At 38.9% G+C, this 24,701-nt stretch overlaps 1 protein-coding gene across 7 annotated transcripts in view; it reads left to right on the top strand.

The window, feature by feature from the left end:
* NPAS3 (neuronal PAS domain protein 3) overlaps nt 1–24,701 on the top strand; it is a 597,300-nt gene that overhangs the window by 1,000 nt on the left and 571,599 nt on the right. For 2 of the 7 annotated variants that reach the window (XM_074542698.1, XM_074542701.1), the window contains exon 1: nt 3,656–3,799. The exons of 4 other annotated variants lie outside the window; for them this stretch is intronic. In XM_074542698.1, the coding sequence (XP_074398799.1) occupies nt 3,750–3,799 (50 nt within the window). In that variant the 5' untranslated portion in view covers nt 3,656–3,749. Of the gene's footprint in view, nt 1–3,655; nt 3,800–24,701 lie in introns of those variants that run through there. One more of the 7 variants, XM_074542700.1, reaches the window with a different exon arrangement.

Raw genomic sequence — 24,701 nt, 5'->3', positions numbered from 1 at the left:
GTGTTTCTTTGTTTTCCTTGTTTTTTTTTTTTTTTTTTTTTAATCTCTCATTTCTGTTTGTTGCGGGGTGGGGGGAGAGCTTGGTTGAAGGGGAGGGTATATGTTTTGTTTTTTTTTTACTTTTTAAAAATACAGCATCTTTTAAAATGCACTGAGAAGTAAACACAATCTCCTAGTTTTGTCCTGGATGAGCTGTAAAGCAACAATAGGAAAAAAAAAAAAAAGAGAAAGAAAAAAAAAAGTGAGACCCCGGCATCTTAGCTTGGCTGCTGCAAAGTTTGGGATCCCGTCCGCTCATCCTTTCTAAAGAGGAATTTCTCAATGTCAATGCCTTGTGCAAATCCCAGTGTGTGGCAGCCAGGGGGATAATTGATCATGGTATGCTGATTGATAATTTTCTTTCAACCAAGAATGAGTACAATTTTCACTTGGGGTTGCACACTTGCAATTCCACATTGTAGTTTTAACAGTTTTAGCATGTCACCTGTTACTACAGGGAAATATAGCCGAAACTCTAAGTATACTCAGCACTGCTATTTTTTTTTTCATCTTAAATGCATTCTAATGCAAATGCAGGAAATTCACAGAGAGCGCCTTTAGGAAGCAAAGCGTAGAAAGTTGGCAGTAAGTCATCACGAAGTTTAAAGACATTCCCCATTTGCCCTAACAATTCATCGATATATGCTGATACTAACATGAAGCTTAATTAATTACCTGACATTTCTTTATGTTTCTAAACCTGAAGTCTGAATCTGTTAGTTAGCTTTAACATAAACTTATACTCGTAGCCGAATCCTTAAAAAAAAAAAAAAAGTAGACTACAACAGATCTACTGAAATCGGAACAAAACGTTTACATTTCTCTAAAAAGGGCACTGCTTCGAGTATCTTGCTTTCCACTATTGCATTAAATTAAATACCGAGAAAAAATGCTGTATAATCTTAAACGTCCTAACTAAACATCCCTATGATGTAAAAGAGAAAAAAAATTAAGAAGCTTCAGCATAATATTTCAAACTTAATTAGTTTAGGAGCCAGATTTAGATAACTGACCATTGCCTACTCTGTCGTTCAGCAACTTTTGTGTTGCTTCCCATAGTTTTGATGCCTGTGATTGAAAACGTTTGATGGTAACTTTTGTAGGCTTTATCAAATGAGAGTTAATAGGGAGCTGATACTCCTGAAATAAGCTCTGATGATACCTAAGGACGTTCTTAGCTAAGAAATATTTGAAACTAAGGAGGAGTCTTGTTTTGCTCAAGCAAACACCAAATCCTTCATATACTAAAAAAAAAAAGAAAAAGAAAAAGAAAAAAAAATTTAAAAAATCTTGAACGTGAGAGTTATAAAGAACAGATTAAAGTTTCTTTCTTTTTATGGATTCTGTATGATTTTTGTCACTTATGAAATATTTAAATTACAATGGAAACTGACGGACACTTTAACGAGGAAGTACAGGCAGCAATCACAATAGTTTAGTCTGTGAAGTGGGGAAGTCAAGGGTCAGAAATGTCAGATTGGCTTTTAGACAAATGAAAGAGACCTCTGGAGACTTTAAGTTAAACAGAATTATGTAGACAAGGCAGCATACAATTTTTTTAGTACTTCGCGTTTAATAGTTTGGTTCTATCAGTCTGTAATCAGGAAGAAGTTATAAAAGCAATACTTCTCTGACAAACTACTAACACCTCTAATCCAAACAGTGCTTAATAGATATTCAAGTACTTTACTACCACGAATCCAGACCACTCTGGATGCCTCGCACTCTAACCTACGAGAGGAAACATTTATGCACTTCTTCCAAATTTTCACTTTATATTATGGATGAAACAGCATGGTTTACGTCGGACGATTTTTCTCCGCGCTTTCTCAAAACGCTTAATACACGGCAGACACGACACCACCTCCTTACTCTATCGCCACAGCCAAGGAGACACCTGTTAACTTCTTTTTTTTTTTTTCCCTCATTTCGGAGGCGAGCAGACAGGACTGCCGGCCGGGAGCGGCATCTGCCACTTTGCGTAGGCAGGCAGCCCCCCAGGCCGCAGCTCCGGTGCCCGCCTTGCCGCCGCCCGGAGCGCAGCGCGGCCCGGCCCGCTCCGGTCCCGCGGCTCCCGAGCCCCGGCGGCCCCGAACCGCGGCCGTGTCCCCGCGCCCAGTGACGCCGGCCCGGCTGCCTCCTGTCCTGCGGAAAGGAATCCCCCGGGCCCGGTGCGCGGACGGCGCCCCGCAGCCAAACTTCCAGGTGTTCCGCTAACTTGTGCCCCTTGGCTCTGCCCTGCGGCTCGCACACGCCCTCGGCCCCCAGCCTCCTCCCCTGCCCCCAAAAAAACTTTTGGAGTAGTGGCGGAAACGTTTCTCGTGAATAAACGCGGCCGACCTTCGGGGCTTGCCCCTTTCCCCAAGGAAGCCCGTTGGATTTTCCCAGGGAGCAGGATCAGGCCCGGGCATTTGTACTTCCAGGACAGCAGCAGACAGCCACAAAGTTACCTTGGAGATGAAAAGCTTTTAGCGAACGAGTAATTTCTTCTATAAGGGCTAACAGGGCTAGCACCAGGTCCTCCCGGTGTCCTGGAAGGAACGATTAAGGTAGCGGTTTCTTTTGCCCGCTCCTTTACTTCATGATTAGTTTCACGATCTCCAATAAAACCGCGCGAAGTGCTACACCCTTTGCCAACAAAGAGGGTTATCGCTTTAAGTTCACATTTCCAGCATTACCCCTTTTTGTCTCGCTGGTACCCGATGCCCGCTCTCAGGACGTGCGGGCGCGTTCTCGGAGGTGTCTGGGGGATGCGCGGGTTTCCCCCGGCCCGGCCCGTCCGGGCTGGCTCCGCGCACACCCGCGTACGGCCCCGAGGGCCGCAGGGCCCTCGCGTCCCCCGGCCCGCTGCTCCCACCCGAGTCCGTCCTCCACCGTGGAAGCCCACGGGTGACACGCTGCCCGTGCCCGGTGTGTTCCCGCCGCGCTTCTGCGCCCGCGGTGTTGGAGAGACAGTCCCTGCCTCCCCCTGCTCCTCTTCGCCGCTGGAGCCCAGACTCCAGAGGAAGAAAGTGTGCGAAACTGCAACTGAGTGGCGTTGTTGCGCCGGCAGCAGAGGCTGTGTCCCCTGCACGCAGAGCGGGAGCGGAGCTGGGAAAGCAGCTGGAAAATGCCCAGAAATACTTTCACAGCGGTCAAGCCCGGAGATCCCTGACACCCCTCCTTCCCTCCCCCGCCCCCGCCCCGCCAGCCCGATGGCCTGGCACCCCGCGTAGCCCGGCCCGCGGGCGCGGGGGTGTGTGTGCGAGTGTGCGAGAGTGCGTGTGCGTGCGTGTGAGCGAGTGTGTGTGTCTGTGTGTGTGCGTGTGTGTGTGCGTGTGCCGCACCTGCCGGGCGATGCCAGCGGCCGGGCTGCCCGCCGGGGCTGCGCCGCGGCTCGCTCTTCCCGCCGCCGCCGCCGGCCGCCGCCGCTGCCTGCGCTGGGCATGTCTCTGGGGCCGGCGGGGCCCCGGCTCCCTCCGCTCCTCGGCTTATGGACGGCGGCAGCGGCAGCAGCAGCGCTAGCAAGCAAGCGAGCAAGCAACCTGCACCAGGACTGCGCGGAGGAGTGGGAGCCCGCGATGCTTTGGCCTCAGTACTTTTCCTTAGCCTGTCTGGCTAACCGGGGCCATTGCTGCCGCCGCTGCTGCTGCTAGACACACAACACACACCAACATCAGGAGGGGGAAAAGTAAGGGAGAGAGGAGAAAAAAAAAAAAAATCCCAGGAAGATGGCGCCCACCAAGCCAAGCTTTCAGCAGGATCCTTCCAGGCGAGAACGGTAACACTTTCTCTTTATTGAACCTGCAGCAGCAGTAGCAGCAGCAGCCGCCGCAGCAGCGCCGGGCCGGGCCAAGCCGCCGGCGCCGGGGGCCGGGGCTGGCTGCCATGCCGGGGTGGGGGGACCTGCCGCCGGCACCCGCCGCTCGCACAGCCGGGCACCGTGAGTTCCTCCTAGTGCGCACCGCCAGCCGCACGCACACACGCACACACACAAGCACACACACACACGCACACACACTCAGAACAAGCCGCGCAGCAGCGGCCCCGCTCCGGTGGCCGCACCGCCGCGGTGCCGGAGCCGGTGCTTGGCGGGGCGCGTTGTGGAGCGGGCGCGCGTGTGTGAGTGTGAGTGTGTGTGAGTGAGTGTGTGTGTGTGTGTGTGTGTGTGTGTGTGTGTGTGTGCCGGGAGGCCCCCCGGCGGCCCCCGCCGCTCGGCGGCCCTGGGGCGCCGCGCCAGGCCCGGCGTTCCGGGCGGAGGGGCCGGCCCCGCCGGTGCGGTTCAAGTGCGGCTAGGCCGGAGCGGGGGGGGCGCCGCCAGCTGCGCCCGCGGGGCTGCCCGGGCCGGCCCCCCCGCCCCGCCAACGCCGCCGTGCCGGGCGCGGGTGCCCGCGGCCCCCGGGGTGCGCAGAGCGGAGCCGAGCGCGGGCGGGCGGGCACGGAGGCGGTGCGCGGGGTCCGGGCAGGGAGGCGGGGGGATCGCGCTGCCCCCCCGCTTGGTTCCCGGCCCGCCGCCTGCCCCATGTACTTTTGTTGGGAGAGAGTGCTTGTGATTAATGTGCTCTGCTGGTGACACGAATTGCCCGTAGCGGATTTGTTCTAGTAAAGTGAATCTTTCTAGAAGTGACTGGTAGGAGACAAGAGTACAAGTTCATGTGATGTTACTTTGTGATTCTTACAAAAGTATTCAGAGCTCCATTGCTACACTGCGACGAGATATATGCCCAGAAGAAGAGCAGCCAGAGGGTTTGGGGTGGGCTCTTTCCCTCCCGCCCCCTTTAGCGTTACAAGTGAACTTGAGTGTGAGGGCTGAGAAAGGTTCCTGGCTAGTTAGAAAAATGCCCTTAAAAGTAGATGGATCATGTGTTAGTCGGTGTATATTTCACAGCACAAATAAGTCTGAAAAATATTTAAGCAAAAGTACTTCAGCCCTAATTTCATACTTGCATATTTTAGAATGATCAGCGTTTGTAGTACAGCTTCCAAACCCCACAGATTTTGTCTAAGTAGCTGTACCATTTTTCCTAAGAAAGCAGACTGCGTGGTATAAAAAGCCTATATATCTCATATTCCCCACTGAAGTGTTAGTGTGCTTGTCTTGGATGCATTAGTGTTAACTGTTGCATTTTGACAAGGCTATGTTGATATGTAGCAAAATTAGGAGATACACGTAATGGGAAAAACAGTGCATCCTCAGATGTCAATGACTTAACTACAGATTTTCATTTTCAACTATAAGCATTTTTTTAATCTTCTTTCCAGTGGCTGCAAAGGTGTTTCTACTGTGTTAATAACACTTAAAGCAGCAGGTTTTTCTCCTGCAGAATTCTTTGTTGGAAAAACAATTCATATGAATAAGTCCTGTTCCCCCACAACAAACAATTCTGCTGTCTTCTTTCTGAGAATGTTACTATATTAGTGCTAAGTGTATTTGCCAGGATAGCTTCAGTAATCTCTCCAGCAGAAGCATATTTGTGTGCCATTTTGGGAATTTCTCTGAGATAGGAATCTTGAAGATAGAATTAATTTCTAGGGGAAACTTCATAGCCTGTGCATGAGTGCTTTCTTTATCACCTGTCTCCATTTGGCATTCGGAGAAGGTAAATCAAAGTGCGCGATTTGTTATTCTGCTCCACTTGAGAGCTGAACTAAATAACACTTGGTCTGAAATTCTGATTGAAGTTGTAGGAGGATATACTGTATTTAATTTAATGCCCTTTAATAGCATCTTCTTGTTCAGCTCTGATGCTGTCATTTTAAAGGTTGGATCGGAGTAGTTTTTCCCTGTAGGGAGTGGGAGGTGTAATCATTTCAGGGGAAAAGGTAGTCTAAATTCCTAGAACACTAATAGCCACAAACTTGGCCTAGTGTCCAAGAAGTTGGTTTTTGCCCTTGGGGTTCACTTTGTTATCACTCTGTACAGTGTTCTGGATAGTTTAGGTTTAAGTATTGCATGTAGAATTGATGACATTTTTTGTAGCAAAAATAATGTTAGTCCGTTTATTCCTTAAAGTTTTGGAGAAAATGGATCAATGCTTCAATAAACAGATACTGATGTACATTTTATTAAAAGTTGGGTAATGTGCTCATGAAGTCTTGCATGTAACTATTTTAGCTGTCTTTGTACACATCCTTTCATCTGTGGGAACCAAGATGTTTGAAATACAGGAGCATATCCCTTACTGAAAGGGTTTTGCAGTGTCTTAGCTACTGCTTCAGTAAACTAGTTCTCAGGATTAAGAATCCTCTAAATTAACTTTGTGTACATTGGTTTTTGAGTCTTCACTACCGCAGGTATTTAGATAGATTGTGTTCCATTTTTTCAAGCAAAAAGTTGTGCTTACAAAACAGATGTCAAAAGTAGTAGTCTCTGATGTAAACAGGCACTTGAACAGTTTTGAAACTTTTTTCACCTGTTTAGGATCTTAAAAGGATATATGAAAAGTTACACACTTACATTTGTTTGATTTTCTTTTAAACTGTGAGTGTTAGCAAATTTTACAGTTACAGCAACAGTTTGGTTTTTTCAACACCCAAGAAAATGAAATAGACAGAAGTGCCATGCATATGATAGGCCAGCATTGATTTGTATAGCATATCATAATATTAGAGTGTTATTGGTTTAAAGTGAAAGAGAAAAAACCTTTATTTTGGCACTTTTTCTAGAGCATGAGCTTAAACATAGCAGTGATAAATGATGATATGCATTGTCTAACACTTGCTTTTATATAAATAGCTCCAGAAGATTGCTTAAATGATAATCGAAAATATGAAATAGGGTGGCCTTCATATCACAAGGCCAAGGGTCTACAAATGGAAAAACTGAAATAATGAAATATTTCCAAGGCAACAGACTGTCAACAAGAACAGTAATGCATGGGCATATCATAGAGCTACCAGAAAGGATATTACATCTTATAGCTCTAGAGCCAGGAGTTATAATGACCTTTATTAAATAGAGCCCTCCCACATTACAACAATCTTTCTGATTTCTGATTTATGGATTAGCAGTCATACTACTCTTCATAATTTGAAACATTCTCCCACCATATTTGATTTGCTGCATTTTTCTCCACTGGAATCATACATTATTTAGAGCTTACATGAGAGTATTGATCAACAAAACTTATATTAGGTATTTTCAGTAACTAACGGGATTCTGAATAACAAGGTTTTGTCTGCAGCACTGTTTTTACATTCTTTACCTACATACAGTACTACTGTTTTTTTCTTGCAAACTATATCCAGCTAGCTTGTTTTTTAACAGTTTGATGGCATTATATTCTAATGCTATACTACAAGTTACAAATAATTGGAGAATTTTGTTAACAGATTAGTACAACACTTAGAGCCGTAGGTGTTTTTAAGAGAATATGAGAATCTATTGTCAGTACCCATCTCTTTTTATTAGCATCTCACTTGAATTTCAGAGTCTAATATACTGGCAATTTCAAATCGCATTTGTTTGAAACTTGGCACACGAGTTGCCAGCCCAGATGGGAATTTTACTGCAAGAGTGATGTAAAACAGTTGTTGAAAATTGACATTCTAGGTGTTAGTTTCATCGCCATACTTCCTAAAAAGTAAAGTGTGTTTAATTTTTTTTTGTTTCATAAAATGATCTTTATAACAATGTCCTCTTTACTGGAAAATGTATTCTAAGATAAGAATTTTGAGTAACTGATACTGATCATGAAAACTGTTACCATTTTATTAACATTTTTGGAATGATTCTTCTCTCACTGAGGTCAGTAGAATTAAGCCATTTAATCAATGTGGTAAAAGTTCATTTGTTAGCAATTAAGTAACTGTTTACTGTTATGAAACCATTTCCTGAAATCTCATCTCATGTGAATAAACCTTACATTCAGCTATTCCATCAGATCAATTTTATATTATTATCAGCAGTAGCTCTTGCAGGTATGAAAGCACCTCGGGTTTTCAGCATAGTCACGTCAGCATAGACATAGCATATTTTACAATGAATCAAACAAACTTGTTCTGCAGGATGTAACCCTGGAAATCTGTTTACATATCCTTAACATAGGACATTTTTAAGGTACATAGCAAAGACTGCATTTTCACCCCAGTCGTTTGTTTCTTTGGTCTGTTTGCTTATGCTTAATGTTTGGCTTTTTTTTTTTTTTTTTTTTTTTTTTTTAAGAAGCTGCCAACGATTTAAGGCCATGAGATGAAATGTTTTGAAAATTAATTTCAAAAGAATTAATTTTTTTTCAGAATAGGCAGTTTCTTTCTATGTAATATTTATAAGGCTACTGTATGTTATCCTTAACATACAAAATCCCATTAGTGTGAATGAGGTGTGCGACTTTTTGTTTAATAGGACTTTGCATAATAAGGATAATTTGTAATAATATTGTATTTTCCTGCATAAGAAGATGTGGCATAGTAAGAATATAATAGTTGCTGCCACGTCTTATATGACTAGAGCATTGTTCTGTGACTAGCTCAAGCAGTGGTTTTGCAATACACAAAGTCCTAGTCAAATGAATAGGACCGTTGTGCCATTCATTTGAACAGGACTTTGAGTAGTACAAATATTCGTTAATTTTGTATGCCACAGAAGTATATTACACAGGACAAAGAAGGTACAGTAAGGGTAGGATAGTATTTGTGTCTCTAACTTGGCAGAACTGGACCCTGTCTTTGGGAGAATATTAAGTTCAAGTTGTACCTTAATCTTTAGAAAAGTCCCAAATTAAATTATGTGTACAATTAAAGTATACTACAGAGAATCCCAAGCAAGGATAAAAGTATTTTTAACATATAATTTAATAGATGTGAATTTTTCCTGAGAGAGATAGCAATGACAAATGTACTTAGTGAGAGGAGGAGTGAACTTTGTGTTATTGTAAACGCGAAAGTCTCGAGATTGTCAAGTAAAAGCGGAGTGATTCTCAAGGAGATCCTGATCCCAGCCTGCTGCAGCCAGATACTGAGAGTTATGCCAGCCCTTACCCAGCACCACATGCAGGCGAGAGCCAGGCACATTAAAGAACAAGTGATATGTTACAAACAATTTGAAACAGATTACTGAAAACAGAGTTGTGAAGATTTTCTTACTAAGGCTATTTTCCCAGAATTTCTTGTATGTTGCATTTTGGGCTTTCACCGTTCTGTTATGTTCTGTCATTTGTCTATTCTGGGGAACTCCTCATTGATGTCAGCCAATGTCTGAAGAAGACTTTAATATTAATACTGAGTATTTCTGTAGATATACTTCTTTATTTGGCTTCGCATGCTTCGAAAGGTCTGAAAATGCTGTTCTACATGCTTTACTGATGAGATAGTTACACACAAAAAATTCTTGAGAACTAGCAGAAGTGGCAAAAGATGTCAATGTTAGCATTAGGAATAAAATTCCAGCCCCCATTTTGACTGTGTATTCAAAGATTACACTGCCTTCATTAGAGGGATTTACATTTCTTTTACAGGCAAAACCTCCACTGAAATAAAGTGCTTTCAGAGAATGGCTTGATTGCAATTTAAAATTAGCTGTTAGCTTGATATATAATAGAAGTTCAACACTTATGTTAAATAATTTAAGTGGAAAAGTACTGTTCCATTACCTGCAGGCATATTAGGTTTACATATGTATATAGTGAACTTAGGGGATATAGTCAGAATAATATGTATGTATATAATCTACGATAATGTCCCAGGGGCTTGGATTTTCTGAAGAGCCTGCTGGATTTAGGCATTCAACACATACTGCATTTTAGTGAAATATGGGTACCTAAATTCTATAATCTCCCTTTAAGATACTTGCCTGGGAATTTTGTCTCCAACAGAAATTTAGAACAGGCTTCATTAGACATTACATTGTTTTAAGCTGAATTTTATTGTGTAATGAATAGTCTTTGAACAGTCATTTTGGATGAAACTCTAAAGGGTTATAGTTTTGCTGAAATTTAGGCACAGAACTGTGTATTTATATATCAGAACTCTGTATTTACATATTAGAATAGGGGATGGGGATGGGGGATATTCTTTCCCTCTTGCTTAAATGCCATGTTTGAAAGTCATGCGCAAATTCACATTTGCAATCAGTTTACTCACAACCTAGACTTATATGAGTTAGATACCAAAGCTGTAGTTCATTTAGCAAAAGTATAATGCACCAAATTCTAGAAAAATGTTTGTTAAAAAGCTGTTTTTTCTTGGAGATGATGGGAAGCAGAATTTTTAACTTTGTGGGAAAAAAAATGTAAGTGGGCAGTTTTCACAGGTCAAGGTTGAGGTCAATAGAAAGAGCTGAGTGACTGAATCTGTGCAGTGCTGGCAACAGGATTAAAAAAGGGAAAAAGTATTGAGAAAAAAAGAAAAAGAGAATAGCTGCCAGTGGTACTTATCCTTCAACCTTCACAGCTGAAAAAAAAGTAGCTGATTTTATTTGTCTGACTATAGTTAGATGTAGGATTGGCATGTTTGCTTCACCTTTGCATAAATTGCTAACAGTATGGACAGGAGGTTCTCAAAAAGAACTGCATTTTAAAAAACAAACCTGTTTTCTCTTGCTAAGTAACAAACAGAAGATGAACATAAAAAGAAAAACAAGTACTTTGGGCTAATTTATCTATTCATTCCTTCTGAGCTGCTGTTCAGTTTTACAACGAAACTTTTATTTCTTGGGAAAAATCAAAAGTGCAGTAATTTTTTCCATTGGCTGAATGAGCTAGATAAATGGTACTCAAGTAGTTGTTTGCAGAATCCAAGTAGTTTACTAAAGTATCTTAATTAATTGGATGTTCACTTTAATAGTGAGGTTTCCTGTTTGTAGGCAGGGCTCTGTAACAAGAACATATATTTGATGCATAAATGATACATATGGTTTCAGAAGGCCTATATTTATTCAAGATCTATTTTTACTAAACAACTGTTTCAGATTAACAAACAACAGGAAGTAAATGGAGGTGACAGAAAATAGACTTCAGATGAGAAGCATGATAGAGAAGATACAGCTGATTCCAGATCTGTCAAACATATATGCTGTTTCTTTTATCAATCACTCTATTTACGCTCAAATTTCCTAGCTAAGAGATGCTGTCTTTCCTTTGAGTTGTTTTTTCTATCATGATTTTCCTCTTCATTCCTTTTTAATAGGAAGAAAAATGCTTCTCTACAGAACTGCACTTTTGAAATTGATATTCCATGCTTTTTAAGAGTAGTATTTCGGGTTTTTTGGTATCACTTTCAAAAACCAGAACAGGAGACTGCAGGATGTAGCAAACATTGCAAATCTCCTTTAGTTTCCCCCCAGATTATTTGACGTACTGAATGTCTATCTTTAGGAGCAGCCAGTATTTAGATTATGGATTTAGAATTCCTTTAGGAGTGATTTTTTAAAAAAATGTTTACTATGGTGCTACTGCAAAAAAAAAAAAAACCAACAAAAAAAAGAGATTTAAGTTCTATTAATGACTTTTTTCTTGTGGAGATTATAATTTATTGCAATATTTGTTTAATTCAAATAGGAAAATTGTCCAACGTGATTAAGGGAAAAAATGTGTTTTAACTGACAGAAAATGGAAAGTTACTTCGCCTGAAAAGCTAAATTAGAGTCCTTCAGTATTTATTCTGCTTCTTACTAATTATGAGGAAAACTTTAAAGGATTTTCCATTGACTTATATACGTGTATACTGCAAAGTGTGGGCATGTGTTGTATATTAGATAGATACAGAATATGTATTTCCTTGAAAGGAAATAATTCTAGTTGCTCGTCTTCAGCAAGCTGTGTCTTACTTTATCTAAAGTTGAATGTGAATACATGTACTGGAATGGAGATTTTCTTTTCCTGTAATGCTGTGAGCGAAAAGTAGGCTCGTCATTTTTTTTTCTTTTTCTTTTTTTTCCCTTTTTTTTCTCCTCATTTTTATTGTTCTGTGTAAATGTAATTTGTTAATCCTGTGAAATTTGTCATAGATAAATTTGCTTGGATTATCTTGTCACCACCGTATCTGCATTCTTTTGTTCATTGCTTATTCATAATTTAACAGTCTGGCAGTGAGCCTTTTTGGGATGCTCACAAAAGATATATGACCTCTACCAGCTGCTACTATAACCTGCAGAATGCACAGCAAGACATTAGAAACGTGAGGATTCCTCTACTGATTAAAGTGCTCTTCATTTAAACAGTCTGTTCATAAGAATCTCAGGAATCTTTGTGGATAGCAATCTTGATTTTTCTTTTCTCACAAAATTATTTCTAACATTTTCTTCTGAAGGGAAAACTAACATGGAATCTTAAGATGGTGATGCTTAGCTTTCAGATGGACTAATGGAAATTAAATCCCTCATTATATATGCCTGTTTATACATAAGTGTTTGGGTGTATTTACACATTTTCATACCTGTACCGGACTCTATCTATGCATGTGTACATATATGTGTATTTCCTGCAGTTTTAGTGTAAGAAATTAGTGCCCATGTGTGCTATTTTAAAACTAACTCATCTATTAGGATATTTTTTAGCACATATTACTATGCAGTACTAATTTACAGAAGAGTTATCCAGTTTAACCCTGCTTTAACCCTAGTGTCTTACAGACCCTATTGTGTAAATACTCAACATAATACAGTACATGAAAGACATTAAATATAATGTTATTTGAAGTGTAACAACATTTTAGATTTTCATTATTCTCCTGGCTCAGTTTAGCATATAAATTTTTCCCTTTTTCACTTATTTTTTCTTCTTATCTGCAGATCAGCTTGTGAGTAATGGCTAGTTTTTACCCCCTTTGTGCTGGCACATGATTATAGTTCAAAATAATTCATTGCTAATCCAGGCAGTATTGGTTCATCTCCATCACTTTGTTTTGTAATTAGAGCCTCAGGCCTGTGAGAACATCCTTCTGCACAGTTTTCTATCCTGATTTTCTTTGACTGCATCCCATTTTTTTAGTTCTATCATTACTGCTCACCTACCAATCGTATTTAATTTTTAAAAATGTATCAGTTAAAAGAAATTAACATTTTGTGGGGTTATTTTTCAAGGGTTTGTGAAAAATATTTGTTTTCCACTGCAGTAAGTTTCCAGCAGTGGTGTGTATAGGTCTTGGTTCATCTCAGCTGATGATGGAAATCTGACTTGAGTTTCTCATTTTTCCTTAGCAGTCTGAATTTCCTCTCTACTTACTTACATTAGGTGCCTCAAGAAGTCCAGAATCTTAAAAGGAAACACTGTTTCTTTCTTGAAACAGACTGCAATAGAATAGAAATTACTGTCTTGTCATTTTCAACACAACATTTCAAGCAGAGCTGGTATAAAATAAAGCTGACAGAGGAACTTTTAAAATATATAGGGTGTGATCCTCCTCTGATCACTGTGGTTGAAGTTTCTGTTTATTGGGTCAGATATGAACTGATGTGACATTAGAACTGGGCTTATGTGATATAATGATATTGTACTTTGATCAGATTTACATTGAATATTTCCAGATTTTGAAGATAATCCATAATTTTATTTTACATCAAAAGATGCTAATTTCATGAGAAGGTCATCTAAAAGATTTTTCAAGACTTTGTTTCAGCATTGAGTAGTCCTGTGTTCCTTTTAATAATTACTTTCATCTCATTGTAGCCGTGTGTTTGAAAGTGTAGGTCAATAAGGATGATCGCATTCAGAATTTCATGATCTGTGTAGTGGAACAAATTGAAAGCAAAGCCTGTATCAATCACTGTGAAGGGAGGGTTAATTGTTACTGCTTCTCAAGCCTCTGGACAGATAAACCAGTAATGAAATACTTATTGCTCTGATATGTGAATGGTTAAGGATGAAACAATGGAAACAGAAGCAGTCTTCAAAGATAACAAAAACCCAAACCAAACCAAACCAAAAATCCCCTCCCCAAAAAGCAAAAAAAACCCAAACAAAAAAAAAAAAAAAAGGCAAAGAAAAAGAATATTTTGGACTAAAGTAAGATACTATATATGCTGTGTATGAACATCTTGAAAGTAATTCTGTTTTCGTCTAATAGAGCCTTCTAGGAATGGTGTAAGACAGTAGAATGTATAAGGTTTCTAAAGCAGAAATAAAACATGAATTTTACAGCTTTTATTATGCAAACAATTTAAAAGGTTTTACATTAAGCCTGGACCTTAGGTAAAAGTAATATTTCTACATTGAATGCTTTCTTTTCTTTTATCTGTTTTAATTTGTGGTACCTTAAAGTGTTTATTTCTTTTCTTTCTTTAAAAACACAGCTGTATTTACTAAATCAAGTATGTTTTGTTTTCATGTGATGTTGTTTTAAAGCATTTTGCCTACAGCGAAGCAGGACTCTAAAAGAGTGTTTAAAGATAGAAGCAGAAAAATAAAAATAAGTGCAAAACCAAATTACGATACTACAGTAAATATTTAACTATTTCTAGATTGTGAACTTAACATTTTAAACATCTGTTAGTTACTTATATGTTGAAATATATGCAAAAATATTTAGCCAAATTGAAGTCTTAGGCCCATGACAATCATCTCAACACAGTGGGTAGTTCTGAAAATTAATGAGAATGATAATACTGTAAAGACTGTTCCAGAGTTTGCCCAAATTCATTATCTAAGACTCTTGTTAAGAACATCTCAAAGAATTTTAACCAGGAAAATATATTAATGGTTCAAAAGCATTTTTCAAAATAGTGATTTATAAAAGTATAATGGAATTATATATGCAAGAGCTGTAGTTAGAAACACAAATAACACAGGAACAGCACATTATGAAGGAACATTTTCCAATAGCTAGAGTACTTGGCTTTGATTTTGTCCATAGATGTCAAGGTTTCCTTAACAATTTATATTTTGAGATGAATGAAATGAAAAAGTCTAGGCAACTTATAAAAAGAATTTTTTTTATCTCATTGTTAGCTACTTAATGAGGCCTAGAGCTGCTTAAAAGCTAAGCAAAGTAATTAATAATTTTGGAACTTGTATAAACATCTTTTAGCACTTCGAAACATCGAAAAGCACTTTTGGGAGGAAGGGTGATGAGACACATCTTTAGATTTCTCTTCAGAATGTTAAGAATTTCCTGTTGCCTGTTTCCTGATGGGATTGATGCAGCTGTGTATCATATGGAATGAAAGAGGAACCAAGTGCCTGACTTTGTTTTATTCAAGGCTTCACTTAAGAAAATGTATGTGTTGATTTTAGCTCTTTTTTCAACACATCGCTGATATGAATGCTACACACAAAATTGCCCAAATGGGAGCTAATTATAATTAATTTATCTTTTTTCTAATGGATAGAAAATGTTAATTTATTAAGTATATCACTTAGAATGGTGGTGGGTTTTGTTTTTTTCCCTTTTTCTTTGCTGTGTGCAATGAAAAAGAGAGAGCTTGGAAGATTACTGTGATTTCCATTTGTATTTTCAGAAGTAGTTGGTGTATAGAAGGATCTGTGAGTATTTGCATGTGCATGCGTCATTGTTGGAAAACAAGTTAGTTTATAGAGTTTCTTACTCATTTTGGCTGTTGTGCAATCACACAGCCCATCTACAAAACATTTTTCCTGGGAGGTGTGAATGCAAAATAGAGAGGAATAGGAGGATCAAAAAAATTTAAGTAGTTATTTTGTTCTCGCCTGTTCCACTTCACAGACCAATTCTTTGAAGACAATCCGGAGTGGAAAACTGTACTTGTTAAATTTTTTGTTAATTTCCTTCTCTGGCAAGAGAAAGCTTAGCAGAAGATGGCAGATGTGGTTGACTGATCTGGAATGGGTCACAAAAGGCGATGCAGATCCGTAGCAGTGGGGCCACCCTTCTGCTTGTGTCCCGGTTCCTGGTGGAGCCTCACAAAGCTCCTCACTTCCAGGTGGAATTCATAATAGCTCAGGTCAATATGATCTTCTTCTCAGAGGCTGTATAAGGCAAATTCAGTTGCTAAATAAAAGCCCTGGGTATTGCAATACTATGAGTAAAGCAGCTTCTCAGCATCCTGCCACGGCCCTGTGCTGCTGAAGCAGGAGCAGGCACAGTGCAGAGTGCATGGCAGCGATGGGCAGTGGTGCTAAGGGCATGCTGAAAGGCAGAGCACAGGCACATGTGAATCACTTCTGAGACTGTCTCTCCAAGCAAGATATGGACTTCTAAAGATCACTTTAGTAATTGCAAATTGCTAATCTTAAGCTTTGATTCTCTCAGTCTGCCAGCCAGCTGTGAAAACATTTGACCATGTCCCTGTTCTTTTTGCCCTGTGACTTCTTGGCAAATGTCATCTTTCTGCTGCTTTTGGATACTTTGATCACTTCTTCAGCATATCTTTTGGAGGATCTTTCTCATTCATTACCCAGCTTTGTGTGGGAGTTCTGCAACATGCTGTCTCTCAACCGCCCCCTTTTTTCCCCCTTACTCTGCTGTTCATCTTTGCATAATCTTATGTGGAAAGACAATTTAAGTATCATCTCTTTGCAGATGATTCATAGGCTTATGGTATATCTATCTCAATGAAAATGTAGTCTTGCTTCTCTGTCATCTCCTTATTGCCTATCTTAGATTCCCTTAGTCAAAACAGATCTCCTAGAGTTCTTTACAAGCCCTCCATCTACTTTTCAAGTTAACATTGCTATATTGCCTGTTAGGAGAGATCTGTAATTTGGCAGTCTCACTGATACAGACCTCTTCCTTGTAGCACAGTAGTTAAAAAGGCAAATAGATTATTTGGTGTGAGTAGAAAAGAAATAGGAAAACAAACTGAAAGCATTCCGTAAATCCAGTGTGTGAAATCTATCTGTGGTGTGTATTTTTGTTTTCATTATTTCAAAAAGATACTGTAGTTTGAGATAAGGGCATAAAAGCTGATGAGATAGATGGAAGCAGTTTTGCCATAGGAAGAGTTAAAGTAAAATACTTCCTCTTGGAAAAGAGATGGCTGAGAAAGGCTTCAAGAAGATAGCTGGGGAACAAGTATTCATTAACTTTAATATTATGAGAACAAGGAAACATACTGTGAAATTCTCAGGAAGCACTTTTAAAACATTTGACAGAAGCTGTATTTTTTTTTCTTTTTGTTTTGTTTTCATGGCTTTTCTGTGTGCCTTCCTTCCATCCTACCATGTAGCACGCAATTGAATTGCTCAGTGGAATTCCTTGCCAAAGGGTGTTTTAGAGGTCAAAATACGAACAGGCTCAAAAATGCATCAGGCATTACTCTGTTACATCTCTGAGGAGCTGTTAAGTGTGTGATGCAACTTCAGGAAGTTTTTACACAGCTGACTGCTGGATGCTGACATGGAATATCATGGGAAGGGATGCTCTCTCTGCTATATTGTTTTTTTTACTGACCTAGTGTAACTTTCGTTCTATTCTGAAGTTCTTTGCATTCAGACTGCATCAAAACCTTGCAGGATTTTTCTGCCTAACATTCCTGCTGTATGCTTTCCTGCCTATTCTTCAGTTAAATGCTCATCCTCACTACCATAGAGAAAGATTTTTTTCTCCAGTCCTAACTATCCCAAATTGTCTTACAGAGATAATTTTCAGAATGACTGACTCTCACACTGACCATGTCTTTTATGTCCCCCTAACATCTCTTCTCTGGTATATGAAATATTAGTATTTTGCCCTAAGTTTCAAGTCCTTCTTCAACCAGCTCCATCATACTATTTCTCTTTATCAAGGTTTTGCTTCCAGCTGTAACACCAGCCCTGTTGCCTGTTTACTATTTTGCAAACACGCGTTTGTTTTATACCTTGTGCTTGGACTAGAATTCCTTTGTAACATCACTTTTTGGATTCATCTTTCTTCCCAAATTGTTCCTTGAAACGCCTACAAAAGCATCAAGCTACTTCTAACTAGATATCATTTCTTGTGATGCTAGCTGCTGTCATCTTAATGCTTCTCAATATTTTCTATCTCTTATTTGATACTTGTTCTCTAGGATTTTGGAGGCTCAGGCAGGGGTTTTGTCCTGTGGCACTTGGTTACATAGTGGATGTGTTAGTACTGTTGTTATTGCTGCTAAAATGAGTGTTTTATCAGTGTGCTTGGTTGATCTGGAATTAGGAGTTCCTGTAAGAGAAGTGATGTCTTTTAAATGTGCTAAGGTATGAAAAGCTTTTATGAAATTCAGAGGAGATGGAACAAATTAATGACAAAATAATCCACTGAATGTTACTAAATACATATTTATTTGAGGAAATGCCTGCACTGAAAATTATTAGATGGAGACTTTGCGTGTGTATTATATATGCTGTCCCTTTTCTTAAGTTGTTCCTTGCAGCAGTTTTTGAGGATTGTTGGAGATGGGATGCAGGAAACACTGGTCTGACCCAGTACTCCTGTTCTTGCATTGTTGTGTAGAATGTTTCTGGAAGCTGTAGCAAGTTTCCTTGGTGATTCTCTCACTTAGAAAATTGTTGAAGAAAATGGTCTCAGTTAAATAGTTTTGGCTACCATCATTTTCAGGGCATTTCACAAATGGATATGAGATGTGTCACAGCTTAATTACCCTTCCTACCTAATGTGTTTTTATCTCATGTTGATATGATTAAGGAAGATGCTATTTGGACTGTATGGACAAGGCACCATACAATGCCTAGGAAAAAAAAAGAGTGCCTGCTTTGAAGAGTTTGTAGTTTTAATTGCTGTTTATTCTTCATTTTTTGGAAAGGGTTTGCTGTAACACAGTTAATTTTACACTCCTATTTGAAGTTTTATTTTTTTTGTGATCAAGCAAAGTGCATATTAAACAGATTGAATTCAGCAAAATTAAATGCTTGGATATTATTTTTGCTTGCTGAAACCCCAATGGCATAAAATTAATTGCGGTGCTGACTTGAAAATTGCAATGAACATGTGTGAACTTCAGCATGTATTATACTTTTAGACCAGGATGCAGGCTATTTTATACATGATAAAAGTAAACAAAATAAACTAGTAGTGATATGGGCATTACTTTAAAGGACATGTAATTGAAATATGCATTGATCACTTCTGTCAGAGGTTTGCAAGATTGGACCCATACAATTTCTGTATGTCATTTTTTGAGAAGTAACTGATTTGTGATAATTGTTTTCATGAATATCTAAGTTTGCATGTTAGCAGAGATAAGTTATGTATGTGAGTTTAATTAATTGTATGCTCAAGTATTTGAAGTCATCTATTTCAGTTGTATCAATGTAGACTTGGCACTACTAGAAAAGCTTCAGTTTTATCTAGGTAGCTACAGGTATACAATTTGCTCTTCCTTGAGTTCTAGCTTGAAATAATTCCTCTTGTTTTGATTGGTTTAAGGAAAGGGAGGTGAAAGATGAATTGTGTGATGCTGTTCATCAAGAGGTTGGTATCCATAACTAATTGTATAGCAGTGGTCTGAAAACCAAGTCTTTAATCAGAAGGAGAGATTTAGAGAGTTCCAGGAGGGGAATTGAAAGTTGGGTGTGCACATTTCCTGTCACCTTGAGAGGGAAACTGATAGTTGTATACTCTAGAAAATCAATGTGTAAAGTAGACTTTAGCGGAAGATAAATACAGCTCAGAAACCTACAGGAATGTGTTGGAAAGAGAGTGAAAGGAAGCTGTATTTCTTCCACAGCAAACTTGGAAGTGTAGGAATTAGTTTGATTTCTTTTCAGGTTAGAACATCTATCACCAGTCCTCACTAGGGCCTGGTTTTACTGTATGATGTCATGAGAGGCTTAGGCTATGACTCGCTCCAAATCACAGAGAGCTGAGGTTGGCAGGAACCTCTGGAGATCATCCAGTCCAACCCCCACTGCTGAAGCAGTCATCTGCATCAGGTGTCCAGGTCTGCGTCAAATTAGGTTTTGAATATCTCCATGGATGAAGATTACACAACTTGTTGAATCAGTTGACCAACTTGCAGTGTTTGACCACCTCATGCCAAAAAAGGTTTTTCTAATACTCAGTTGGAGTTGCCTGTATTACAGCTTTTGTCTTCATCTCTTGTGCTAAAACTGCACACATCTGCAAAGGGTCTGGCTCCATCCTCTGTGTAGCGTTCCACTAGATAGCTATACACAGGAATGTCTTTATTTCACCTCCTGTGCTTATGGATAAGCAAACCCTGTTCTGTCAGCCTCTCATAGTAGTACAGTCCTCTTTGTCTGTTGGTGTTGGAAAGAGAGGGGCACCTACTGCATGCATTCTGGTTAATAGAGCTGGATGCCATTGGCCTTCTTCATCAGGGCTGCACATTGATGAGGGCCAGCACAGCCCTGAGATGTGATGTTTTGTGGGGAGTACACCAGCTCCGAAATTTTAGAGCTGTCAAATATGAAACCCTGATCTTTTCATGTTAGTGCAGTATAGTGAATGCAAACTTTGCATCAATAATGTTAAAGATGGGTCAGTAGCAGCAGTAATTTTGAGTGGCTGAACAAACCCTGATTAAAAGATACACCACAGAAGATGGGCAGTCTTCAACTGTGATGAAGTTTGTTATTTGTGATATTAGATATTATGTAATTGAGTATATTGAGTTGAAGGGATAGAAATTCACCTGCAATGGAACAGTGGGAGTCTAAAAAAGAAAGATTAAATCAGAGGCTTTTAAAATGTTGAGGATCATAATAGATATATTATGATTATAATAGAGATCATAATAGATAAATCATAAAATTATGGCTCTAGCACAATTCATAGGTAATGAGTATCAGTTATTTTCTAGAGGGAAAATACTAATCTAGAGGGAAGGTACTAATCAGAAGGTTTTTTTTATATCCAAAATTATGCAAGACTGTTTTCCAGTTCCAGTGTTCTGGGAACTGTGGAATTTTTTTTGTTCCTCTACTACTTAACATTGTGGACAGGATTAATCAGAAATGGAAGCATGCTACAGAAGTTCTTTAGCATCAATGGTTCATGCTAAATTCAGTGTCTGCATATTTTTTTAATTGCTTATAAGCTGTGCCTTGGGCATCAGAGGGCTCCTGCCAATTGGGATTTTTTTTATGGCTTCTACAAGTATATTCCTAAGGATTCTGGAAGAAACCAAGGAAGTCAGTTCTATATTGCAGGTGATAGGTAATTTGAAATAAGTGAGAAGTTTTCAGAGGTCCAGTGACCACGAGTGAATCTTTAAAAAGAAGTCCACTGGAAATGGAAATTTGACAAGAAGAAATCGGGATCAAAAGTTTGTTTCTACATAAGAAATGAGTGCATGAGAAAATTGCAAATAACTTTTAAAAACTCATAAAAGCTGAAGCTTTGGTTAGCTCTGTCTGATGTGTCTCTAAGAGATATGAGGTGCTTCAGGAATGAAAAAAACAAGATTAAATATTAAATTTTCCCTTAATTGTGCAGAAATGTTTTGCATCAAGTTGGCCATATAGAAATGAATAAAATAAAGTCAGGTAGATAGATAATTTTTAACAACTGCTCTGGATATTAAAAAAGAGCTCCTGTGATCATTTACCTCTTCAAAAACTGATTTTTTTAAGCACTGTTACATATCATGTTGATGATTATTATTTCCTGGAAATAGAATTATTACAGGAAAAAAAGATCTTGTTTTGTGGCAACATCAAGCTGCTGGAGAAATGCCTACTGTTCAAATGGGCAGCACACAGAATTAAACATGATTTTTTAAGGGGGGCATTTTGTTTTTGAAGTGAATCATAAAGGATTACACTGAGTGCAGAACATGTGAGACCACTACCCATATAATTAATTAGGTGCTGTTTTACTCTGCAGTCAGATGACTTCACTGTTTGTTTCACATTGCATGTCTGGTGCTTGCTTCTGTCCTTACATTTGAAACACTGTGCTTGTTTGTGGGAGGGCAGAGGGCTGAAAAGAAATGAAGAAATCCTCTGGGAAAGCTGACCATGGTAAAGAAGGAAATAGCTTCATGTTCACTAAGGAACTGGGCTTCATTTGTGAAACAGAGGGTTCCAGATGGAATCTCTCAGGTGAAAAGTCACCTGCTAAGTAAAAGTACTGTGGAGCCTTACATGGTTGTAATGAGCTGCACAGCTTTTGCTAGAAGGACCAGAAAAAAGTACTGAAAGTTATCACTGTAACCTGATGGCTGGATTGAGGGCAGAAAGGGTCTTTTGATCTGCAGGAGGAAGAAAGGAATGTTAGTTGGTGTGGGCAGCATTTTTCTGGAGCTCTCTTTAGCTGCCATTTGGAATTATTTGGGGCTGTATGTGCTGTGGACACTTCTTCCTTCTTCTTTTGATGCCATGGGCCAAAATGTCCAAGGTGTCCTGATGAAGGTGTATCTGGCTGTGCAGTGAGAGCACACCTTGCAGCTCCAGGGGCTGTCTGCCCATCCTTTGGTGATAACATGGGGCTCTCCCTTTTTTTAAAGAGCCCAGGACATGGGCAAGGATGACATCCTATGTCCCTTGAATGGTTTGGTGAACTGGATTGCTGTCCAAATACTCTAAGCTCTTTTAGTGAAGGAGAAGGCAGGAGGCAAGATCAGATTTGCAATGCTTTGTCACAGTAAGAACTCATATGTAGAAAAAGGAGAAACAAGGATTTGTAAAGTGCTGTGTGTTTCTCCATCAAAGCAGTGGGGTGGAAGAAGGTGGGGAAGGCTGAGCAGGCATTACTCCTGATAGCAGGACAGAGTGCAAACAGGAGACCAAGCCTTGAACACCCACTGCTGTCCAGCAGCTGGTGCTTTAAGCATCTTACTTTCACTTTGAAAGGTAAAATATACTGTAATCAAAGTCTGATAAGCACCTTTAAAAAGAAAAGAAAATTGGTATGCTTTCTTGCTTTTTATGACTTGATGCTTTTTGTGTTTTCCATGACTTTTAAATTAAAGGGTGAAGCCTGAACTCTCCTACAGGTGGACATTACAGGCCCAGCTCCTTGTTGGTAAACAGATGTCATTGTGGTATGCAACATGAAACTACTTTTATTTAATTTGTAGAATTATTTCACAACAGAGTGAACTAAAATCATCATTCACCTCTGTAGATACCTGCTCTGGACAGCTATTTTTAACTGATTTCCTTAGCTGAGTACTAGTGATGGCTTGTTAAACTGAGGCCCAATAGACTAGGTAGTTAAAAAAATCTTGGTATGGATTTAGAGAACTGTGAAGATGCTTTATAAGATTTAAAAGATGTGGAAGTCATCAAGATGCTGAAAACTTTTTGCAAGAAACAGTAGATTCATCATTAAAATAGCACTACATAAACCGCTTTATAAAGTGCTAACAGATATTTAAAAGTGTGTCTTGTAATAATACCTGAGATATTCCTCTCTTAAAGAGATTGTTTTAAGATCACATGTTGACAGAGATGTTTTTAGTAGGGGTTGTTATTGCATCAAACTTGAAAGTTTTTACCTCTGGAGATCACCTAAAACTTTTCTTAAAAAACTCCTTACTAGTGTAAAGTAATGGATTCCAACAGATCAAGAGAAAAATGTCATTTTTTCATAAGGCCAGCAGCATTAAAAACACAGAATTTGGAGGTTTTATGTCTATGGTCAGGTTCACAAAAAAAAAAAATTATTGTCAATATACATTTCTCTACATCAGATTTTTTAAGATAATGTAATCAGCTGCTTTGCTGACTCAGTATTTATTTGAGTTCATATTGAGCTATGGATTTATTTATTTGTCTATAGAGATAGCAAAACAACTAATCAAAATAATATAGAGATAACTTTTCATAGAATATTACCACTTGTGTGAAACTGAGCTTGAAATATAATGGTAAAAATAAACCATGATCACTCTTGATCACAAACAAATTATTAAAAAGAATCCCTGGATGCCTTTTTGCAATTAAAAGTGATGAAATTTATGAAGCAGACTTAAGTTCTACATTTTCAAAAATATGTAAACAAATCCTGTCAATTGTTTTGTGCTTACCATGAAGTTTTTACTTTCTCAAGTAACTTGCCAGTCAGACATGTTTTCACATATTCAGGTTTTCTGGTTGAGGCTAAATAAGGCTGATAAATAAGTATGTATGTCTTATATGTGCAAAATATACATCTGTAAATAAAGGCACCTCTTGTGTAAGAGATCCAGATATTAACAAAGAAAAGTAGTAGTGGTAGTAAGTTGATCACAAATGATTTCCCTCCCAGGAAGCACAAAGCTTCTCTCAGAGGCTATGATTGTCAGTGGGGAAGTTGTGTGGCAGAATGTGCTGTGATGGAGTTGTCAGTGTTTACACTTTTCTTATTGGAAGGCTGTTCATTACTGCTCTAGTGATGAATTTACTACTGTATGAAGTAAAATAATTTGGCAGATGCATTTTATTTAGGTAAATGAATATAAATCAGCCTACACTTTTTTTTTTTGATAACTTAGCTGTGCAGCAGAAATATACTAAAGTTTTTTAAATCTTTCAGTGGAAAATATCAGTTTACAGATTAGAAGAAAATACTTCAGGATGTCTGTTGATGGACAACATTTCGCCTGTGCAAATGTAAAGAGATTGCTGCAGTTAACTGAGTTATCTGAACTGATTAAGAGAGTGGAAATAATTAAATAGATTAAACAAACAACAACAAAAAAGAGGTTACTATTGTAAGAATTATTCTAGAAATTGAATTTAACTCCTGGAATAGTTGAATTTCTTACCTGTAAAAGTACCTTAAAAATGTAATGATAGTTCTTATATAAATGAGGTCAAATACATTGTCAGAGGAGTTTATATATAGTCACAAAAAATAATTGGAGTAGGAAGGCCAACTTGTCAGATAGACTGAGAATTCTTAGAAACTCA

The sequence above is a fragment of the Zonotrichia albicollis genome, chromosome 6, assembly GCF_047830755.1.
Source record: "Zonotrichia albicollis isolate bZonAlb1 chromosome 6, bZonAlb1.hap1, whole genome shotgun sequence".
Lineage (NCBI taxonomy): Eukaryota > Metazoa > Chordata > Aves > Passeriformes > Passerellidae > Zonotrichia > Zonotrichia albicollis.
This window is presented reverse-complemented; position numbering and strand designations above follow the sequence as displayed.